The following is a 24001-nucleotide window of genomic DNA, read 5'->3' on the forward strand; positions in this document are numbered from 1 at the left end:
TTTTTTTAGTTTTTTTTTTTTTTAAACTGCCTGTTTATTTTACTACTAGATTGTTTATTTTGTGGGCACTGATCCAGGGGAAGGCAAAAAACCTTTCAAGGCGTGGGCCAATTAGCCTTAAAAGGGGAAAATTCCTTCCCGACTCCAGATGGCAAATGGCAATCAGACGAATCTCTGGATCAGCTCTCCCGGAAATTGCCTAGTAGTTCTGAACCTCCCTCCTCCCCACCCCCAAAACACACACACACACACAAACATATACACAAACACACACACACACACTTAATAATAGTAAATGTTTTTGTGTTTTTCTTTTTTGTATTTTTTTTGTATTTTTGGTTTTAAACTAACCCCAACACCCCCACACCCCATTTTTCCTTAACTATAAAAGTATACTTGTTTCTCCCCGAATGAATGTTTTGTTTTGTTTTTCTTCATTGGTGCAGGACGCCTTAATGATGGTCTGTCTGTAAATCAAAAAGAGGACAATAAAGTTAGTAGGAGAAGATGAATATTGTATATAATCAGAAGATGACTTACTTAGGCCGTCCTGGTGGCACTGCAGGTGAAGAAGCGTCTCACCCGTCTCCAAGCCCTGGCGAATCTGAAAAAGAAAGAATAAAGGCTGCGTCACATGAGGGAATAAGGACACGTGGCAGGGATATGCACCAGATACAAAGCTAACAACACCAATAACTTTCTGAAGCCTATAAAAAGTACATCAGTCCCCTCAGTGGGTACAGAGCGCAGGATGATGTGTGTACCTCAAGTCACTGCTTTCTTTCTATTCTGCAGGCTGAGGCACTCCTCCATTATTCCCTTGCTCCAGCGTTCTAGTCTTCATCCGCACCGGCTGCATCTTCTCAGTGACCCGCAGCAAATTATGTATTACCATGTAATACATGGGAAGTATGTCCAGATCTGCCCTAATAGAAGGAATAACTACCCCCACCACCATCACCCCACCACACAATCAGGGCCGGTTTCCACTATAAAGTGATGTGAATGCGGCTATCTCCCGATGCAGAAGTGTATTGGAGGAGATGGCAAGCGGCTGCGGGCGGATGCAGCCGTGCCATGCTGCAGATTCTCAGATCTCTCCGCACAACATGCACGCAGTGGAAACTCTTCCATTGCTGTGCATGTGTTTCAGGACACCTGCGATGCGGCTATGTAGCCGCATCGCACCGCTCCTAGTGGAAACGGGCCCTCAGAGTCCTCCTGTACTGCGTTTGAGTCCTATGGGAGAAAAGCGCTTTACAAATGTTATTGTATTGTACTGTCCCTGATCATTCCAGTCAGGAATAGCATGCAGGAGGAGGAGCTGATCACACCCCATTTGCATAGTAGTAGTGCCTTCAGCAGAGGTCACCCACTGTGGACCGACTCCCCACACTGATCAGTAGTGGTCAGTGTTGCTCTTTGACATGCACTTTGCTATAGGAGCCCCACTGTGTACTGTACAGAATCAGACTGGGAAGGTAGAACTGAGGTGGAGGTGATATGATGGCTGGGCAGTCATAAGCCATAGATTTAAACCTGATCTATCAGGAAGTGACATCACAAGGAGGGAGCCTATAGGAAGCGCTACAGATGGCCACACCTATAGACAGGTTACAGGACAACTTACCTTGCTCTCAGAGTCCTCCGCGGAGCTGGTGTTGGCTCTGCCGGTGGGGCCTCCGGTGGTGATCCCTCTGCTGGTCCTGGAGTGGGTGGCCTGGAAAAGGAAAACAAGGGTAAGTGTAAGAAGGCTGTGGAAATCTTCAATGGATATAATACAATTCTTATCCTGTATAACCGGCTGGTGGGCAGATCCCATACATGGACACCAAATGGTCAATAAGATGCTAATTATTCTTGCATGCAAATTTAATATAAATTGTATGCAGCTTGGAATTTGGCCAATCAAAAATGACAGGAAGAACATTTGTTTTACCCAGTTCCAAGTTGCATGAAATTTGCATGCAAGCCGGAATTGTATGCATTTCACTAATATCTTGTGATTGGCTCCCATTGTTATCCTACACCTGCATCCATTTTATAAACTAACCATCAAAGTCCATAATCATTACTAGCAAGTATTGGAGAATTACTTACCGGTCCTCTGCAGCTGGTGGCTGGTTGTCCTCTGCAGCTGGTGGCAGGATGTCCTCTGCAGCTGGTGGCGGTGGCTCGATGTCCTCTGCAGCTGGTGGCGGTGGTGGCTGGACGCAACTGCAGAAAAAGTGAAAGAGAACTATTAGTCACACAGTAAATACTTTGTAGGGCTAAGGAAGGAAGAAATAGCTTGTAATATGTTTATTCTCAATCAACAGCAAGGAGATACATATATGTAAAGACTACTGCAAGTACTTACGGTTCAGCGCTTCCATTTACTTGTTTGGCTAATAAAGTACTTACATTGGATCCTCGGGGTAGTCGTCTCGGATCCTGCAAAAAATGATAAGAAATAGCAGGATTTAATATTTTTATTATTTATTGGATTTATATAGCGCCAACATAAAACGCTGTGCTGATGCTAAATCACCTCCTTCCTCTAGTGCAAGGAGCTATAGACCCTCCGGACCACCCCCACCAGTCCTTTCCCCAATCACCCATGTCCCATCCCAGCACCCAGGAAATAATGAGCTGCTGGGGGGGGGGGGGGCTGATTAGGGAAAAGTATTGGAAAGGCTTAAAAGAGGCACTTTTTTCTAATGCATTTCTGCAGTATGGTAAAGCCTGAATTGATGTACTGTGAATACTAATGTTCACCACTAGAGGGGCCTGGGGAGACCGCGTTCAGTCATGGAAGACCCCAATATAACACCTAGGCAAGGGCGTAGCAATATTCATAGCATCTGCTATGGGGCCCTGGAGCAGAGGGGGCCCAGGTGGTACTTGATGTATTCAAGTGCCCATGTACTATATGCAGTGTAGATCACATGAGAATGCAAATCTCCCATTTACCTCATATCCATAGGGGAGAGGTAGGTGGCCATATCCATAGGGAAGAGGTAGGTGGCCATATCCATAGCGGAGAGGTAGGTGGTCATATCCATAGGGGAGAGGTAGGTGGCCATATCCATAGGGGAGAGGTAGGTGGCCATATCCATAGGGGAGAGGTAGGTGGCCATATCCATAGCGGAGAGGTAGGTGGTCATATCCATAGGGGAGAGGTAGGTGGCCATATCCATAGGGGAGAGGTAGGTGGCCATATCCATAGGGGAGAGGTAGGTGGCCATATCCATAGGGAAGAGGTAGGTGGCCATATCCATAGGGGAGAGGTAGGTGGCATTTCCCAAGTATGCCTACATTTTATGGCCCCATGAAAGTTTTGCTATGGGGCCCCATAAGGTCTAGCTACACCACTGCACCTAGGCATTCCCTACCTAAATACCTCCTTGTATCACTGAGGGCCCGAAGGAAAGAGGTGTGACTGCCACTCCCAGTGCTAATGGGGGAAATAGTGGAGCTGCTTGTGTATTGCTGTGTATTGTGTATATGGTAATACTCACCTCTTCACCACTTTCCTCCAGGCATCTTCCTCATCGTCCCTATAAAAGGAAACAAATGTAAAATGAGGTTACAATCCTTGGACAGCAATCTAATGCAGGTCAAACTATAAGATTCAGGTAATACTTACGTGAGGGGGGGCACCGGGTGCATCTCCATGGCGAATATAAGGTCAGCAGCCACGGCGGTGATGATCCTAGGAAATAAGACAAAGGGCGAGGCGTTACTTTTTATGTTATTGATGAATAAACTCAAAGGTAATACTTACACAGCAACTCGAGAATGGAAAGGAGTCCAGGTAAGCGGCTGGAGGCTGGAATGTAATACATGTAATGGAGACACGTGATTAAGGGGCCAGCTTATAGCATGGCAGTTGTTATAGAGCATTAGTAGTGGGTCTCTTTCACACCATCCCTGTATATCTCCATGGCTATACAATGTCATGTAGAACAGGTAGGTGATTGGACACGCTGTTGTCTATAAAATGTACCAGAGAGCTGATTGGTCAGTGGTAATACTTACACCCACAGGTTCTCGGGTGTTGGGCTCTGCATGTCTTCGTAAGATCTGCAGGGAATAAAGCAGACATAATCTCAGCATACAAGTAAAAGACAACCAAATGCATCTTACAAGTATTGCCTGTGTGTGTCCCGCCCATCTGACTGCACACGTATCTGACAACCAACATCATCTTAAAAGTATTGCCTATGTGCGCCACCCATCTGACTGCACACGTATCTGACAACCAACTGCATCATACAAGTATTGTCTGTGTGTGTCCCGCCCATTTGACTGCACACGTATCTGACCACTAACTGCATCCCAGCCTACACAGACTATCATAGAATCTTGATGCAGCCCCCCTCCTATCATGTCACCATCCCCTCCCATTAGATTGTAAGCCTTTGGCAGGGCCCTCCCTCCTTGTGTATCCTATCTGATCGTGCATTCTGCTCATCGATTAACATGAACTTGCATTACTCGGACTACTACTCTAGTGCATGATCTGGCATTGTGTGTCTTATTGCTTATTCCCTGTATTGTGTTGTCTGTAACCCCTATTATCAATGTTTGCAACCTAATTTATTGTACAGCGCTGCGTAATGGTGCTATATAAATCCAATAAATAACAATAATTCAATACTTACGGCATTGGTCCATGGTCTCTGGTCAGGCGGTTCTGCACGATGGCCAGGCCAATCCTAAGGAATACAAGAGACAGAATGATTACATGAGCCATCATATTATCATAACACATCTGTATATAGCCAGATCTGAGTAATATTAGTGACCTCGGCCTCATCCTGTAATGAAGTGATGTGTAATGATTTCATATGTTCACCTTCCCACAATAACATTACACATACAGTAAAAACATTTTATAAACAAAAAGTGAATAGTAGATGTGATACTCACTCGCCACTTGGTTCGTCCAGGATGTCCCTGATGAAGAGGGCAGAAGCCAGACGAGTAGCAAGGTAGCTAAGGGATGAAAGAGAGAATAATGAGCTATCTTTGCTTGAAATGGGTCTCTGACATGTTTTAAACATCTACAACAGCAATCCTTCCACCTTCTGAACAATACGGGAACATAAGTCAGTGAAGGTGAGAAAACTGCTATCAGTAGTCTATGATAATGGCCTCAATTCACTAAGATCATGCTGGAGATAATAAGGCAAGAGAAAACTTGCTACAAACAGTGAGAGAGTTAGCTTATCTCTTCATTCCTTAAGTTACCTCCTCTGTAGTTAAAGGGGCACTATGGCGAAAAATTGTAAAATTTAAAATATGTGCAAACAGACAAATAAGAAGTATGTATTTTCCATAGTAAAATGAGCCATAAATTTACATTTCTCCAATGTTGCTGTCACTTACAGTAGGTAGTAGAAATCTGACAGAAGTGACAGGTTTTGGACTAGTCCATCTCTTCATAGGGGGATTCTCAGCAAGGCTTTTATTCTTTATAAAGATGTTCCCTAAAAAGGATTTAAACAATGATGCTGGCCAGCTTCCCTGCTCGCTACACAGTTTTTTGGCAGTTGTACAGAGTAACTGCCATTAACTAAGTGCTTTTGAAAATAAATAAATCCCTGAGAATCCCCTATGAAGAGATGGGCTAGTCCAAAACCTGTCACTTCTGTCAGATTTCTACTGCTTACTATAAGTGACAGAACATGTTCACTAAGCCATCATTAGCAGAAGCCGTCACTAGGGAAAGCCTCTAAACCTAGGTGCGCCTTATATTCTGAAAAATATGGTATATCACACATAGAAGGCATGTATATCACACATCTTTTTATACTGTAAGTGAATATAAACAGGTAAAACTCAAAAATTTTGAATATCGTGCAAAAGTCCATTATTCAGTAATTCAACTTAAAAGGTGAAACTGATACATGAAATAAGAACCCATTGCAGGTCTTTAGGATTAATTAGCTGATTAGAGTCTGACACTTTGAGCCTAGAATATGGAACATTTTCACAATATTTTAATGGTCTGAGATTTTGATTTTGGGGTTTTCATAAACTTTAAGCCATAATCATCAAAATGATAACAAATAAAGGCTTGAAATATCTCACTTTGCATATAATGGGTATATTTCATATATTAGTTTCACTTTTTAAGTTGAATTACTGACATAAATTAACTTTTGAGCGATAGTCTAATTTTCGAGTTGCACCTGTAGGCTTTGTAGCCAAAGAAAAAATACTTACAGTTCGTCTCTTTCAAGGCCTGAAAATAAAAGAGAGAACATGAGTGAGATTATCCAAAAATATCAGGCACAGAATAGTTTGAGTATTGTAGGCTTTGTGGGATAAGCTGGTCCTCCCCTATAGTAATAATAGTGTCCTGCACTGACTGAACTGTAGCTCTGCCATTACCGTTGCTGGTCCTGTGTGTGTACAATTGACTCATACTTACAGTCAAGATATCCGCCATTTTCAAAATCAGACTGAAAAGAGAAAAGTGAAAAGACACAAATTAGTATTTCATGTTATTACATTATATTCACCACCAACAACAACTTTCATCCATTCCTCACATGCCATGTCAGGTGTACTTACTGAATCACTGTCAGAAGAAATCTGAAGATCTTCACTGTAATGAGAGAAACAAAAACTGTGTCAGATACAGGAAGAGTAAAGTAACACAAATAGCAATACTAGGGAGCCTCTGTGGCCCTCCATCACTCCCCTCCCCAGACAGTATTAGGTAGGTTATGTGGTCTCTTGTTACATCCCTCCTCCCAGGTAGCAGCACTAGGTAGCCTTTGTGGCCCCCTCCATCACCCCCACCCCATACAGTAGTATTAGGTAGCACTTGTGCCCCCTTATCATTCCCAAATTATAGTATTAGGAAGCTTTTGGGTCTGCCCACCCCAATAGTAGTAGTAAGTCATTTTTGGCCCACTCTTAATGCCCAGATAGTTGTATTAGATAACCTTTTAAGCCCCCCCCCCCCCCCCCATAGTAGTATTCAGTAGCCTTTGTACACCCCTTCCATAGTAGTATTCAGTAGCCTTTGTACATCCCCCTCCATAGTAGTTTTAGGTCGCCTTTCTGCTCCCCCATGGAAATATTATGTACACTTTGTACACCCTCAATAGTAGTATTAGGTACCCTTTGTACACCCCTTATAATTGTCTTAGGTGGTCTTTGTGCACCCTCATAGTAGTATTAGATAGACTTCATGCACCTCTCATAGTAGTATTAGGTAGCCTTCATGTACCCCCCATAGTAGTATTAGGTAGCCTTCGTGTACCCGCCATAGTAGTGTTAGGTAGTCTTTGCACACCCCCATAGTGGTATTAGGTAGCCTTTGTGCACCACCCATAGTAGTATTAGGTAGCCTTCATGCACCCCCCATAGTAGTATTAGGTAGTCTTTGTGCACTCCCCATAGTAGTATTAGGTAGTCTTTGTGCACCCCCATAGTAGTATTAGGTAGCCTTCATGCACCCCCATAGTAGTATTAGGTAGTCTTTGTGCACCACCCGTAGTAGTATTAGGTAGCCTTCATGCACCCCCTATAGTAGTATTAAGTAGCCTTTGTGTACCCCCATAGTAGAATTAAGTAATCTTTGTGCACTGCCCATAGTAGTATTAGGTAGCATTCATGCACCCCCCCCCCCCCCCCATAGTAGTATTAGGTAGCATTCATGCACCCCCCCCCCCCCATAGTAGTATTAGGTAGGGTAGCCTTTATGCAACCCCCATAGTAGTATGAGGTAGCCTTCATGCACCCCCCCATAGTTGTATTAGGTAGCCTTTGTGCACAACCCATAATAGTATTAGGTAGCCTTCATGCACCCCCCATAGAAGTATTATGAAGCCTATGTGTACCGCCCATAGTAGTATTAGGTAGTCTTTGTGCACCCCCCATAGTAGTATTAGGTAGCCTTCATGCACTCCCCATAGTAGTATTAGGTAGTCTTTGTGTACCGCCCATAGTAGTATTAGGTAGCCTTCATGCACCCCCTATAGTAGTATTAAGTAGCCTTTGTGCAACCCCATAGTAGTATTAGGTAGTCTTTGTGCACCCCCCATAGTAGTATTAGGTAGCCTTCATGCACTCCCCATAGTAGTATTAAGTAGCCTTTGTGTACCGCCCATAGTAGTATTAGTAGTCTTTGTGCACCCCCCATAGTAGTATTAGATAGCCTGCATGCACCGCCCATAGTAATATTAGGTAGCCTTCATGCACCCCCCGCCCCCCATAGTAGTATTAAGTAGCCTTTGTGCACTCCCATAGTAGTATTAGGTAATCTTCATGCACCCCCCATAGTAGTATTAAGTAGCCTTTGTGTACCGCTCATAGTAGTATTAGGTAGTCTTTGTGCACCCCCCATAGTAGTATTAGGTAGTCTTTGTGCACCGCCCATGGTTATACTCACATGTCTATATCAAGGTCTATAAGAGAAAAAAAACAGGAAAGTAAATTCACCGGCTACTGCCGCTCTATATGGACATCAATCTATTACCTCTATATAAAGACACTATTGGTGAGATGCTGCACATGTATTGATATACTTACATAATTTGCAGGCTAGTGTCCGAATGATGCACTGTTCGGATTGGAAACTCCCTATATAAGAAAGAAAGCAAGATATTATTATTATTGCTAATGTTACAGGAGGGTTACTGAACAGCATATGGATATACTCACGACATGGATGGAGGGCTCAAAGTTTTCGGGTCCTCAAGGTCAGACATAATTCTGTAGAGAAAAGAAAAAAAGAAACATTAAGCTCACATGGTCTGTATGACGTCACATCAGCTATAGTGATGTAATAACATTTTCCAATGCACAATTAAACACAGATCAAAATAAATAAGCCTCAGTGGCAGACTGGGTAATATAGCGGGATAACATTCCTTATATAATAATAATAACAGTAAGAAAAGAGGTCAGAAAAGGGGTCTCAGTTCCCTGTGATTGGCAGGACTAGCTGGAGATGTGTGGTCATTGCAGAGAATTAGACTTCACATGTTACTTAACCCCCTAGTGTTTTTTCCAAGTGTAGCTCGGGGTTAAATTTATAAATTGAGAACCCCGAACCACACTCTGAGACGCAGCCTGGAAGGGTATATGCAAAGAGGGCATCAGGATCCGGCCACATGTAGCCCGTCTTCTTATACTGGAGAAGCACTCTCTGGCTACCTTTAGTGGGGGGCCTCTCAGGCTAGCTATACTCAGGGCCGGGCCGAGGCATAGGCTGGAGAGGCTCCAGCCTCAGGGCGCAGTGTAGGAGGGGGCGCAGAATTCATTCAGCTGTCATTCCTAATTGTGTTTGAAGCAGAAAGAAATAAGAAAAGGGGATACATAGCAGTGACTGCAAGCCAGATAACTAGATATTGAGGTGTTGGGGAGGTTGTGGGCTCTGTGGCACCTTTTAGTCTAATAGCAATCAGTGTGTGACGGCTGGGGTGGGAGGGATGGAGGGGCGCACTTTGGTGTCTCAGCCTTGGGTGCTGGAGGACCTTGTCCCGCCTCTGGCTATACTGGAAGGTCTCTCTGGCTAACTATACTGGGGGGAGCACTCTCTGGCTACCTATACTGGGGGGAGATTTCTTTGGCTACCTATGCTGGGGAGAACACTCTCTGGCTACCTATAGTAGGGGGCTCTCTGGCTACTTATAGTGGGGGGCCTCTCAGGCTAGCTATACTGGGGAAGCATTCTCTGGCTACCTATAGTAGGGTGCTCTCTGGCTACTTATACTGGGCAAGCACTCTCTGGCTTCCTATAGTGGGGGGCCTCTCAGGCCCACCCCTATCCATAATGGGGGGTGGGCAGGACATCATGGGGAACATCATGGAGGGAAGTGAAATTTAACACTTGGGGTATGTCTAAATACTTGGACTGGGGGGTGGATAATACTGGAACACATCTGGCTATAATGGGGGGAACTAATCCTAGAGACACATCTGGCTACCTATACTGGGGGGAGCTAATACAGGGGCACATCTGGCTATATATACTGGGGGGAGCTAATACAGGGGCACATCTGGCTATATATACTGGGGGGAGCTAATACAGGGGACATCTGGCTATATATACTGGGGGACTAACACTGGGGGAACATCTGGCTATATATATTGGGGGGCTAATACTGGGGATAACTCTAACTACCTATAGGGGGGCTAATACATGGAGCACATGTGGCTACCTATACTGGAGGTGCATATAATGGTGGAGGCAGATCTGGCTTATTTATACTGCGGGAACCTAACACCGCGGGCACATAATGCTTCTTATACTGGGGTGGGAGAACCTACCTAATACTGGGGGAATGTCTGCTATCTATACTGGGGCAGTCAGAATTGGGGGGGGGGGGGAGCAGTGTGATATCTCTGTTATTAGAGAACCTCGGCTCACCCTGCCAGGGGAGCATACAGGGATGCCACTAGACTTTCAGGGAAAACTTTTTAAGGGAGGGGGGACCATGGGTCAAATGGGAAAATGTTATAGAGTAAAACGAAATAATGGGGATGCAGTGAGAACTATTACAAGAAAATATACTGTTTAACCACGCCCACTTTTAAGATAACACTTTCTACATAATAAAATTGTTAATTAACCTCCCCCTCTAAACTTTCTCCCTAATTTTTATCATTAAAAATACTCTCAATATTTTCTAATTTTAAAGTGAAAAGTATACACTGTAGCAAAAAACACCTTTATTTCAGAGTCAAATATCATCATCATAAACTGTGACAGGAAAATAATTTAAGTTTTATAGTAAATGGGAGAAGAAGCCCCCTCCCCCAATTGATAAAGTTATTACTAATTTAATAGGGACATAGCTGAAGCGTCAAAACTGCTCTGGTCCATAAGGGGAAAACGAGGCAAATACGTGGGGCGCGTATAACACAGAGCCAGCGACGGACAGGTAAAGTATACTGCACCAGAGGGAGCATTTTACATTGGGGAGTGCCAGAGCTTCTGCTGCATTTGTCTCTCGTCCCGATATCGCTCGCCACTGCCGCCGCGCACCCAATTGAGCAAATCGCCCCTACATCTACAGCCTGTCCTATCGATACATGCAACCAATAAATCAAACCTATTATAACAATTGAAACAGATGGTCAATCGGCCGCCCCGACACCGAATGTATGGCCACCTTCAGATGTCATAAGTAGTAATAAAGTTACAGCTTATTAAATAAGGGCATAGCTAAAATGTCAACTGTCCATACGGGGAAGAAGGAGTGTGAAGTGGTTAATATCACTGCAATACTCACAGCAGTCGCTGGTCGCACAATAGTCTTCCGCAGGTCACAGGATTTGTAGATACGTCTGTAAATGGAAAGGAGACAGTTAAAGGACAGTCCTCAGCAAGTCTATACAGACACACATATGACTACAGGCATGACATCAGTGTTTGTAGTGCCATAAAGCAGCTGCTGTGCCTATTACTAATGCTACATCTCTGTATATCAGATAAAAATATCAGCACAAGCCGCCCTCAGTATAAGCCCAGCAAATTCCAACTTCATATCTACAGGGTGGGCCATTTATATGGATACACCTTAATAAAATGGGAATGGTTAGTGATATTAACTTCCTGTTTTTGGCACATTAGTATATGTGAGGGGGGGGGGGAAACTTTTCAAGATGGGTAGTGACCATGGCGGCCATTTTGAAGTTGGCCATTTTGAATCCAACTTTTTTCAATAGGAAGAGGGTCATGTGACACATCAAACTTATTGGGAATTTCACAAGAAAAGCAATGGTGTGCTTGGTTTTAATGTACCTTTATTCTTTCATTAGTTATTTACAAGTTTCTGACCACTTATAATATGGCACAGAACTACTGCACCTGCGCAGTACAGTCATGAAGTCGCACTGACGTCATCCGGATTGTACTGCGCAGGCAGAGAACTACTGCGCCAGCGGAGTATAGTCCAGCTGACGTCAGCGCGAATACGTGAGCCACATGCTGGAGCACAGGTAGGCCTCTTGTACCGGAGGGGACCCTGGGCCACCGGCAGGGAGCAGAGCTGCGGCGAGGGCACAGGACAGCTGCCAGGGGCTGGAGGAAATCCCAGGTAAGTGGATTTTTTATTTTGATTCTTCCTGGACGTGTCCTTTAAGCAGCAATCTGCAGCGCACATTCATGCTGGAGTATCTGTGGAAGAAAAAATCTGCCTGGCTTGTAATGCCTGGTACCATGCAATTTCCCATCAGATAGATGGGTCGAAAGATAATTTCTGACAGATCCGATCATTTATCTGATCGATTTTATGATCACTTCTATGCAAAGCGATCAGAAAAACAATCGAAAATCAGATCGGACCTGTTGGAAATTATCTATTGGACCCATCTATCTGACGGGACATTGCATGGTGTATACCAGGCTTTAACTGAAGTGAGGGAAGAAACAGATACCGGTGGAGACGGACGCTTGGGTAATAAAGGAGCCAATACCACATATGGGACAGTGCCAATTTCTGCTCTAATGATGCAGAATACAGGAGTACTGCAGATCCCAATGTGGGAGAACTTCTAGTCAAAGACTTGATTGTGCTGCAGACCCAGGTACTGGCTCTGATTAGAACGCGCTGTACCAGTCCTTCAAGAATTGTGAGCACTGGAATTTGTGGGGACTACAAGTCCCAGCATAACCCAGAGCATAGCACAGGATAGGTCTCTTGCACTATATGGAGCTGCCAGTCTCATGTGACATGGAAACACTAGCAAGCAGCCCAAACATTCCCTGTCAGCCCATAGAACAGACAAGAGGACGGACTACAAGTCTCAGCATACAGTGTCAGTCTTGATTATGAGTGGAACCACAAGTCCCAGTGGAACCACAGTCCATTTCAACCCTTCTGCCAGTACTGTAATTATACAAAGTAAACAAAATCAGGGAGTCCCAGGTGGCATCATGCCAGGCCGCATGCTCTGGCAGTTAATCTCTGCACAAATGATGCCCATACATGGTACATTTCTTCCGTTAGATTGAATATAAAGATTTTTTCAACATGTCCCATCGGATTATTATTGAAAAATCGTCCTGATTTTTTTTTTTTTTCTTGATCAAAACAATAAATTATTTTTAACTTTCATTCGATTTGATCATATTGCTCGAATAAATGGGAAAATCGACCGTTTTTATTGTACCATGTATGGGCACCATAACATAGCCGGGCGGATTTATTTATTATTTAGGCAAGAAATATTGTTATTATGTTGTGCAGAATAAAGCCAATACATTATCTGTTTTCAGCTTATCGCTATTCCGCCCTGTTTTTCTATCCGCTTCCCCTCCTACAGTTTATAGAGTAAAGCTACGTACACACATTAGATAAAAATTGGTCATATGCCTAATAAAACGTCCGATTAACGAGGTTTCGACCTGATTTATGGGCAGCAACCAACAACGACCGACCATCAACAACCCAATGAAATGAACGATATCAGGAGTATGCCATGATCGAACCTGTTGGAATCGTTTGACCAATGGTCTGTTACCGTTGCTCGTGTGTACAAATAATTAACCGACGTACAATGATCATTTTTATTAAAGCACATGCGTGAAAGTATCGGCTGCGTAGTAGTGCGACCAAAGAACACAGGCACGGGATTTTGCGCACATTTGTACTAAGAGCGGTCGTTCCTTAACCTCCCTGGCGGTTTGTTAAAATCCGCCAGGGGGGCAGCAAATACCTTTTTTTCAAATTTTTTTTTTTTTTCATGTAGCGGGATCTCTTGGAGGGCTTCCCCCGTCGCCACGTCGTGACATCAAAGGGGAATCCGATCCACCCCACAGCGCTGCCTGGCACTGATTGGCCAGGCAGCGCATGGGGTCTGGGGGGGGGGGGCGGCTGCGGCGACGGGTATAGCGGCGGCGATCGGAGGTTACACGCAGCTAGCAAAGTGCTAGCTGCGTGTAACAAAAAAAAAATTATGCAAATCGGCCCAGCGGGGCCTGAGCGGTGCCTCCCGGCGGCATAGCCCGAGCTCAGCTCGGGCTTACCGCCAGGGAGGTTAATGTTACATTTCAAAACGGCTTATTATTAAACGTTTAGAATACCACTCACGCTATTGCGCGGTGTTTCTTGTCTGCCCACCGGCCAAGCAGGAATGGACGCGTGCTTGCCGTCACTTTCTGCTTGGGTTTGCGGAAGTGTGCGGAAGAGTATTTTTAAAATATGTTTCCGCGCATGCGCGCCGCAACGTCATGTTGCTGAATTTTTACAAATCCAGCCGTCGCTATAGACTAACATGACTTCCAGGCAGACGCAGATTGCAGCAACTCGACACATCGCCACAGCGCTAACATGGTTTTAGACCTGCGTCAGGGATATGGCGAATTCGTCACTTCTGCCGTGTCGCGCCATAATGTCGCAGTATGAAAGTCTCCATAGACTTTCATTGCACGGCGGTGGGAAGCGGTAAGATTACCGCACTACCTCGGTGTGAAAGGGCCCTGAGGGATGATAAAGCAGCCCATGTATTGGCCTTTAGCATTTCCACCCGCACATTTATTACGTTTCTTCAGTCATCTTGGGGCATTTTTTAACATCACTACTTTAACATAAAGGGGTTCTGTGGAGTTTTAAAAGCGCACAAACAGACATTTACCTGGGGCTTCTATCGGCCCCCTGTGGCTGTCATGTCCCGCGCCGTCCTCCTCCGATCACTCGGTACCCGTCACCGGCCAATTATTCGTCTACCAAGACGAATAGTGCGTGCTCCCGCTGGCGTCTCTGGGACCTTACTGCGCAGGCACAGTACGCTCCCAGAGACGTGAGCAGGAAAGAGCCTATAGGCCCAGAAGACCTGACACAGACTCCGCCCCCACCAACTGCCACTCTCCAGGCTACATGTGCTTATCATGCTGATAAACACAAATTGCTGAAACCAATCAACTTCAGGAGATAATCCTAAAGGGGCCCATACACTTACATGATTTCCCGCCGATATACAGCAGATTCGATCACTGTGATCGAATCTGCTGTAAAATCGTTGCGCAAACAATGTCCGAACGATCGATTTCCATCCAAAATCGATTGTTCCCATCGATCTGTCCACGTGGAAGATTTTGCTCGATCGCCGGCAAGTCGAGAGTGCGTCGATAGCGGCGTTCAAATGTCCGACGACCAACGCTAGTGGCAATAGATTACCTGTTCCGCCGGCGCGTGTCCCCACTGTCCCTTCTCCGCGTTGGGCTCCGGCTGGCTTCACTTCTTCCTGTCTCAACAGGAAGTTTAAACAGTAGAGCGCCCTCTACTGCTTAAACTTCCCCGACAGGAAGTAAAGTGAAGCTGGAGCCCAGAGCGGAAAAGAGACAGCGGAGACCGGGGGACTTGCGCCGGCCGGATCAGGTAATGTATGCAGGGGGCGGAAGCAGCAGCAGCTCCACAGATTGTGAATCGGTTTCATAGTGAAATCGACTCAAAATCTGTATGCAGTGTAGGCAGCCAATAGATCCCTCTGTGATCAGATTCGATCACAGAGGGATGTATCTGCTGGTCATCTGGTGGCAATCGACCAGTGTATGGCAGCCTTAACCTGCAGAAGCCATTACAGAGGCCTCATATGACATGTGTAGCCATATAGTGTAACCTTTCAAATTATTTTTTACTGACAAACTTCTCAAAATTTACTGGCAAATATATATATTTTTTTTACTGACACCCATTCCTGCAGCATGGAAAGGGCTCAGCGCTGAAAAAAATGGGCATAGCCATGCAACATAATGTGGGCGTAGTTGTGAACCAAATATACATAATCTAATGCTAGATACCCACAATGCAATGTTCTGACAGATTTACTGTCAGATCGATTATTTCCAACATGTCCGATCTAATTTCCGATCGATTTTTTTGTTCATTTCGATCGGAAATCAGATCAAGCATGTTGGAAATAATAATCAATCTGACTGTAAATCTGTCAGAGAATTGCACAGTAAAGTTGGGGATGACAGAGTTGTTGGACTGCAGTAACAGCATATGTGACAACACACAATGCCCAGCGACACACACACTGAGCTCCCATAGAAAAGTGACATAGCAGGCTTCCACTAACCTCTCAACTGGGCATAGCAACAGCTGCACTTTAGGGCTCGTTCACACTAGGAAATCGCAAAACGCTCGTGATTACCGCTAGCGTTTTTTGCAGGGGGGATTTTTCCACGATAAACGCAGAAAAATCACTGGATGAAGCAGCTTTTTGGGAGCAATCGCGATTAGTGGTTCTATAGATGCTAATCGCGATCGCTCTAGAATCGCCGGCAAACCACTGCAGGTAACGCATTTGGGATAATCACAAACCGCCCGCAGTCCAGGCAGTGAGAACACTGCCATAGGGTAGAATAGGAGTAGTCTTTTGTAAAAACGCTAACAGTTTTCAGGAATCGCACGATTCCCACTTAGATGTGAAAGAGGCCTTACAGAAGACTGAGAAGAAACTTTGGCAAGCAAAGCTGTGGTGTGGTTTGCCCCTTTCATTGCTCCCCAGGCATGGTGATGCTGAGCCCAGTCCAAAACATGCCAGTGATGCAATCCTCACAATTATAAAATAAATCTAGCAATGAGCAGAAGTAGGTGGGTAAACTTGCAATTTTCAGCATTGCCAGCACCAAACAAATGCTAATAAACAATGTGGATAACCTTAATGCACAGCATAAAAAACAGAAATTAATTTCTATTCATGTCAAATGTATTTTGATCATCACTGTGTCACTGGCTTCAGTAGTGTCTGTGCTGCCCAGCGCTGCCTCACTAACCCACGTAACATGCTCAGTGGCAATCACCCCCCCCCCCCCATATCTCAGTAGTTATTCCCTCTGTACACCCCAAAGCTTAAAGGGAAGGTTCAGGGAAACCTGTAAAAAAATAAAAATCCCTATCCACTTACCTGGGGCTTCCTCCAGCCCGTGGCAGGCAGGAGGTGCCCTCGCCGCCGCTCCAGAGGCTTCCGGTCGTCTTCGGTGGCCGACCCGACCTGGCCAGGCCCGGCTGCCAGGTCGGGCTCTTCTGCGCTCCATGGCCGGGCTCTTCTGCGTCCCACGCGGGCGCGCTGACGTCATCGGACGCCCTCCGGGCTGTACTGCGCAGGCGCAGAACTACTGCGCCTGCGCAGTAAAGCCCGGAGGGCGTCCGATGACGTCAGCGCGCCCGCGTGGGACGCAGAAGAGCCCGTCCTTGGAGCGCAGAAGAGCCCGACCTGGCAGCCGGCCTGGCCAGGTCGGGTCGGCCACCGAAGACGACCGGAAGCCTCTGGAGTGGCGGCGAGGGCACCTCCTGCCTGCCACGGGCTGGAGGAAGCCCCAGGTAAGTGGATATGGATTTTTATTTTTTTTAAAGGTTTCCCTGAACCTTCCCTTTAAGGGTAGGGAGGGGGCCCCCCGATTTGCCAATGTGCAAAATATCAGCCCCCCAGCCCTGCTGGTTCACCAGATAGGTCCTTATACTCTTATCTCGGGAACCAGCAGGGCTCGCGGGCTGTAATTTGGCACAGATGTATATCGTGCTGTCCCCTCCTTACCCTCAACAGTTGGTATGTGTGGGGGGAACACCTGCAGAGATATCGCCCCCAGCATAACAGAGAAGGGAATCCACACATATCAGGCTGGCTGAGTCGTAATCCTGATCCTCAGCTCCTCATTCGCTGCAGGGCTAGTAGACGGAGGGGCGGGAGCTACGGAGGAAGGCCAAAGGCTGAGCTGCAGTAGGCTGGCTGAGCCATGGGCGGGACTGATTCCTGTCTCTCTGTAAACACTCCCTCCAGCGGCCCCGCCTCCCCAGGAAGATACGAGCTGCAGAAAACCTGTTACCGAGGGAGAGAGAGAGGGAGAGGATGAGGGAGGGAGAGAGAAGCTCGAGCAGGTAAAACACAGCGGGCGGTGGAAGGGGGGGACACACGGAGCTAATTATGTAACGGAGGGGTTTATACATATATATATATATCATTAAAAAGAAACATTCAGGTACACTTTGAACCGTAAATACCATCAATTTGCAGCCATAACCTCAGAGACCTCAAATCAGCATCTACTCACCTCCGAGGCACAGCTGGAAGTGACCAGAGCATGCGACCTGGCATAATTTATACTAGAGCATGTGACCTAACTGCCAGAGCATGCGACCTGGCATAATTTATACTAGAGCATGTGACCTAACTGCCAGAGCATGCGACCTGGCACTATGACATACCAGAGCATGCAACCTAACTGCCAGAGCATGCGACCTGGCATTATGACATACCAGAGCATGCGGCCTGGCATGTGCGACAGGAGGCACATGCCAGGTCGCATGCTCTGGCAGTTAGGTCGCATGCGCCTTCAGCATCCGAGCAATTTTCTCCTTTCAGCTCTCCTTACATTCATTCGCCTATAACTTTATCATTACTTATCACAATGAAATGAACTATATCTTGTTTTTTTCGCCACCAATTAGGCTTTCTTTAGGTGGGACATTATGCCAAGAATTATTTTATTCTAAATGTGTTTTAATGGTAAAATAGGAAAACATTTGGAAAAAAATCATTATTTTTCAGTTTTCGGCCATTATAGTTTTTAAATAATGCATGCTACTGTAATTAAAATCCATGTAACTTATTTGCCTATTTGTCCTGGTTATTACACCGTTTAAATTATGTCCCTATCACAATGTTTGGCACCAATATTTTATTTGCAAATAAAGGTGAATTTTCCAGTTTTGCGTCCATCCCTAATTACAAGCCCATAATTTATAAAGTAACAGTGTTATACCCTCTTGATATAAATATTTAAAGAGTTCAGTCCCTAAGGTAACTAATTATGTTTTTTTTAATTGTAATTTTTTTTTTTTAATTTTATTACAAAAAAATAAAAATTGGTAACAGTTGGGGAGTGTGGGAGTTAATGAGTTAATTTATTTTGTAAAATAATGTATTTGTATATTAAAAATGTTTTGGGGTGTAGTTTTACTTTTTGGCCACAGGATGGCCACAGTAATTTTTTGTGAATGCGTCCTGTAAGCGCAGGAAGTACGCTTACCGGAAGTTCAGGGAGGCTGGGAAACTTTTTTTTTTTCCACAATGATCGCGCTGCTTCTCATAGAAGCAGCCGATCATTGCTGGGGCCTTAGATCAATGAACAGGAATGGTTTTTCCCATTCATTGATGTCCAGGCGAGCGGGCGGCGGTGTGTACGAGCATGGGAGCACGCGCACGGGGGAGCACGGATAGCGGCGGGGGTGCATATATCTATGCTCCGGGCGGGGAAATGAAGTTCAAAGGAGCGTAGATATACTGTACCTGGGTGGCGAAGTGGTTAATCTCAGCTGTAACATAGCAGGGGCAGATTAATTTATTATTTAGGCAAGAAATATTGTTGTTATGTTGTGCAGAATAAAGCCATTATATTATTTTTTTACAGCTTATCGTTATTCCGCCCTGTTTTTCTATTTGTTCTATAGTTTTCGGAGTAAAGCTACGCACACACATTAGATACAAATTGGTCGTAAGCCTAATAAAACAACCAATAATGAGGTTTTTACCGATTTATGGGCAGCAACCAACAACTAACGACCATCAACAACCCAATGAAATGACCAATATCGGAAGTCGGCCATGATCAAACCTGCTGGAATCGTTCGACCAACCGTCTGTTACCGTTTTTTGTGTGTACAAATAATTAACTGACGTACAACGATCATTTTTATTGAAGCACATGTGTGAAAGTATCGCCTGTGTAGTAGTGCGACCAAAGATTTTTACAAATCCACGGGTCGCCATAGACTAACATGACTTCCGGGCCTACGCAGATCGCCACAACTCGATGCATCGCCGCAGTGCTAACGTGGTTTTTGACCTGCGTCAGGGATGTGGCTAATTCTTCACTTCCGTCGCGCTGTAACGTCGCAGTATGGCAGTCTCCATAGATTTTCATTGAATGGCGGTGGGGTGCGGTAAAAATACCGCACCGTCTCGGTGTGAAAGGGCTCTGAGGGTCAAAGCGGCCCATGTATTTATTACATTTCTTCAATCATCTTGGGGCATTTTTCAACATCACTTCCTGACATTTGGTTGTAATGGAAGACGTTTGTACGCAGATTGATTGTTTAACCAATTAGCTAATTTGTGTAATTTCCACCATCTATCACATTTTCATCTTTCTTGTGTCAGTCATATGGGGGAGATACCGTACAGTATAAAGACTCTGTGCGAAACCTTGGGGTGATCCTGGATGGAAATCTAAAACTCAGACAGCAGGTATCAGCTGTCGTCAAGTCTTCCTTCTTCCATCTAAGAAAACTAGCGAAAATCAAACACCTTATCCCAGCTGAAGACCTACCTGCCCTGGTTCACGCATTTGTATCCTCCCGCCTAGACTACTGCAATGCCCTGTTCATCAGATCTACAGATAAGGTTCTGCGCCCCTTACAGCTAGTACAGAATTCTGCAGCCAGACTCCTAGCCAATGCCCCCCGCAGCTCACACATCCCCCCAGTACTGCAAACTCTTCACTGGTTGCCAGTAAAATTGAGAATCAATTTTAAGATCTGCCTGCTGACATTCAAGGCTCTACACCACATGGGACATAATAAATACATAGCGGATCTATTGGAACTTTATGCCCCTCCACGCACCCTCCGCTCTGCCAACAAGATGAAGCTGGTTATTCCCAGGATACACCTAACATTTGGTGCCTTTTCCTATGCAGCCCCTACTCTATGGAACTCACTTCCACAATCAGTACCGAGAGGCTCCTTCTCTGGACAGCTTTAAAAAAAGGCTAAAAACTCACCTCTTTTCCCTAGCCTTTGACAGGGCCGGCCCGCTCATGAGGCGGGGTGAAACGTTTGCCTCAGGCGGCAAACTTCTAGGGGCGGCACCCGCCCGTCCGTGGGTGCGGGGGAGCGGCCGCCGAGCCGGAGGGGTAGTGGGCAGGACGGGGTATTGGGCCTAGCGGTGGGGAGGGGGTCGGACCCCCCTCCCTCGCCTGGGTCCCCCGATCTGCGCTCCCCTCCAGCTGTAATAGGAAGCAGCCGATGCTCAATCGTAAGAGGCACGGGCGGGGAGGACTCACCTTATCCGCGTTCCAGCGTGTGCTCCACTGACGTCACTTCCTGCATCGCCGTTCACATACATTACAGTGGCCGGCGATGCAGGAAGTGACGTCAGTGGAGCGCACACTGGAACGCGGATAAGGTGAGTCCTTCCCTCCCGTGCCTCTTACTATTGGGCATCGGCAGCTTCCTATTACAGCTGGAGGGAAGAGCAGATCGGGGGACCCAGGCGAGGGAGGACCCCCATCCCCACCGCTAGGCCCAATACCCCCGTCCTGCCCGCTACCCCTCCGGCTCGGCCTCAGGCGGCAAAAAGTCTAGGGCCGGCCCTGGCCTTTGAGACTGCATAATGCAGGGTCACCGCGCTTTGAGTCCCCAGGGAGAAAAGCGCTATATAAATAGCACGGCGTAGTGGTTAGCTCTCTCGCCTTGCAGCGCTGGGTCCCTGGTTCAAATCCCAGCCAGGGCACTATCTGCAAAGAGTTTGTATGTTCTCTCCGTGTCAGCGTGGGTTTCCTCTGGGTACTCCGGTTTCCTCCCACATTCCAAAAACATACAGATAAGTTAATTGGCTCCCTCGAAAATTGGCCCTAGACTACAGTACTTACACTACATAATATAGACATATGGCAATGGTAGGGATTAGATTGTGAGCTCCTTTGAGGGACAGTGACAAGATATATATATATACACTGTACAGCGCTGCGTAATATGTCGGCGCTATATAAATACTAAATAATAATAACAATAATAATTATTGTTATTGTTGTTATATAACGATCAATTGAAGTTGGTTGTTCATGGTCACCTAGTTTCATCAAACAACCGTTGGTCTTTATTTCAACCAATTTTGGTATGATGTGTGTATGTAGCTTAACCTCCTTAGCGGTATGGACGCATTGTTACCTCCATTACCGCTGGAGGTCGCCGCTCAGGCCCCGCTGAGCTGATTTGAATAATTTTTTTTAAAAAACACGCAGCAAGCACTTTGCTTGCTGCGTGTCTCACCCGCCCGCCGCCGCCCGCCGCTACCCGCCGCGATGCAGGGCCCCCCCAGGCGAGACCCCGTGCGCTGCCTGGCCAATCAGTGCCAGGCAGCGCTGTGGGGTGGATCGGATTCCCCTCTGACGTCACGACGTCGGTGACGTCATCCCGCCCCGTCGCCATGGCGACGGGGGAAGCCCTCCAAGAGATCCCGTTCTTTGAACGGGATCTCTTGATCTCCGATCGCCGAAGGCGATCGGAGGGGCTGGGGGGATGCCGCTGAGCAGCGGCTATCATGTAGCGAGACATTGTATCGTTACATGAAAAAAAAAAAATTAAAAAACGTATTTGCTGCCCCCTGGCGGATTTTAATAAACCGCCAGGGAGGTTAAGCAGACATGAGCTTTATGGATGACAAGAGGGTCTCATGAGAGGAGTGAAGGTTCTGGAAAGCATTATATCTAGAGAGTGAGGGCAGTCAGTACAACACATACACAGGAGAGAGGGCAAGCAGTACAAACACACACACACACACAGGAGAGAGGGCAAGCAGTACAAACACACACACACACACACACACAGGAGAGAGGGCAAGCAGTACAAACACACACACACACACACAGGAGAGAGGGCAAGCAGTACAACACAAGCAGTACAACACACGCACACACACAGGAGAGAGGGCAAGCAGTACAACACAAGCAGTACAACACCCGCACACACAGGAGAGAGGGCAGGCAGTACACACGGGAGAGAGGGCAGGCAGTACACGCAAGAGAGAGGGCAGGCAGTACAACACATGCACACACAGGAGAGAGGGCAGGCAGTACACACAAGCAGTACAACACACGCACACACACAGGAGAAAGTGCAGGCAGTACACATGGGAGAGAGGGAAGGCAGTACACATGGGAGAGAGGACAGGCAGTACAACACAAGCAGTACAACACACGCACACACAGGAGAGAGTGCAGGCAGCACACACGAGAGAGAGGGCAGGCAGTACACGCAGGAGAGAGGGCAGGCAGTACAACACACGCACACACAAGAGAGAGGGCAGGCAGTACACAAGCAGTACAACACACACACACAGGAGAGAGGGCAGGCAGTACACACACAGGAGAGAGGGCAGGCAGTACACAAGCAGTACAGCACACACACAGGAGAGGGGGCAGGCAGTACACAAGCAGTACAACACACACACAGGAGAGAGGGCAGGCAGTACACTCACAAGCAGTGCACACATGGCAGTACAACACACGCACAAACAGAAGAGAGGGCAATACACACACCAACTCGTTTGCTGCTGTGGGGCTGCTGCTCATGTACCGGGCTCTGGCTGTCGGTGGGGTCACCCCGAGTTTACTCAGACAGGTGCACTGGTGTCCCGCAGAGGATTTGGGTGTGGAAAGCTGCAAGAGGGGCAGCTGTCCGGGCTGGGAGTGTTGCAGGCTGGAGAGGTAGGTAGATAGCGGCTCGCGCAGGACAGCCTCTTTCAGGCCCAGAGAGGGCACACTACATTGCGGGCCCAGGCTTCCAGCAGCACATTGCAGCCGCCTTCATGTGGGACAGCTCAATACAGCCAGCGGGGTAAGACCTAACCGCAGCATTAACCAGTGCGGTTCCGTGGCCTTCCAAGCAGACAACTGACATGTACTGCTGTGGCCATGGAGACCGGCACTGGAAGGTGCCGGTGAGCCTGTCATCTAATCCACACATGGGCGCTTCTTGCCCGCAATTCTCTCTTTGCTGATAGCTGGTGATCTGCAAAGCGCTGCTGCACCAGTAATCCTATGGCTACATATAGCATTTTCCCAGCCATTGCGTCACGATTCTCATTCATTGGAATCAATATTGCTAAACGCTATCGCCAAAGAAATGTGAAACACTGCAATGCAAAATCAGAAGACGATTGCGTTGGTGAGTGTGAACTTGCTCAGTCTGCAGGGATGGAGAGGAGACTGAGTCCAGCCCTGCATCTGCAGGCCTGATAAAAAAGAGAAACAGGCCGTAGTTTG

At 46.6% G+C, this 24001-nt stretch overlaps 1 protein-coding gene across 1 annotated transcript; it reads right to left on the bottom strand.

Moving 5' to 3' along the window:
- Positions 1 to 406: 406 nt before the first annotated feature.
- LOC137545844 (nuclear pore complex-interacting protein family member B12-like) lies at positions 407 to 11314 on the bottom strand. The gene is made up of 16 exons (XM_068267538.1): positions 11241 to 11314; positions 8665 to 8715; positions 8533 to 8583; positions 8393 to 8408; positions 6565 to 6598; positions 6422 to 6452; positions 6214 to 6232; positions 4915 to 4980; positions 4647 to 4700; positions 4021 to 4065; positions 3629 to 3694; positions 3501 to 3539; positions 2404 to 2433; positions 2101 to 2217; positions 1631 to 1720; positions 407 to 604 (listed from the first exon to the last, which is right to left on the bottom strand). Exons 9-16 carry the CDS (start codon positions 4649 to 4651, stop codon positions 541 to 543), a joined length of 456 nt encoding a protein of 151 aa, XP_068123639.1. The 5' UTR covers positions 4652 to 4700; positions 4915 to 4980; positions 6214 to 6232; positions 6422 to 6452; positions 6565 to 6598; positions 8393 to 8408; positions 8533 to 8583; positions 8665 to 8715; positions 11241 to 11314; the 3' UTR covers positions 407 to 540.
- Positions 11315 to 24001: the final 12687 nt, after the last annotated feature.

The sequence above is a fragment of the Hyperolius riggenbachi genome, chromosome 2, assembly GCF_040937935.1.
Source record: "Hyperolius riggenbachi isolate aHypRig1 chromosome 2, aHypRig1.pri, whole genome shotgun sequence".
Taxonomy (NCBI): Eukaryota; Metazoa; Chordata; class Amphibia; order Anura; family Hyperoliidae; genus Hyperolius; species Hyperolius riggenbachi.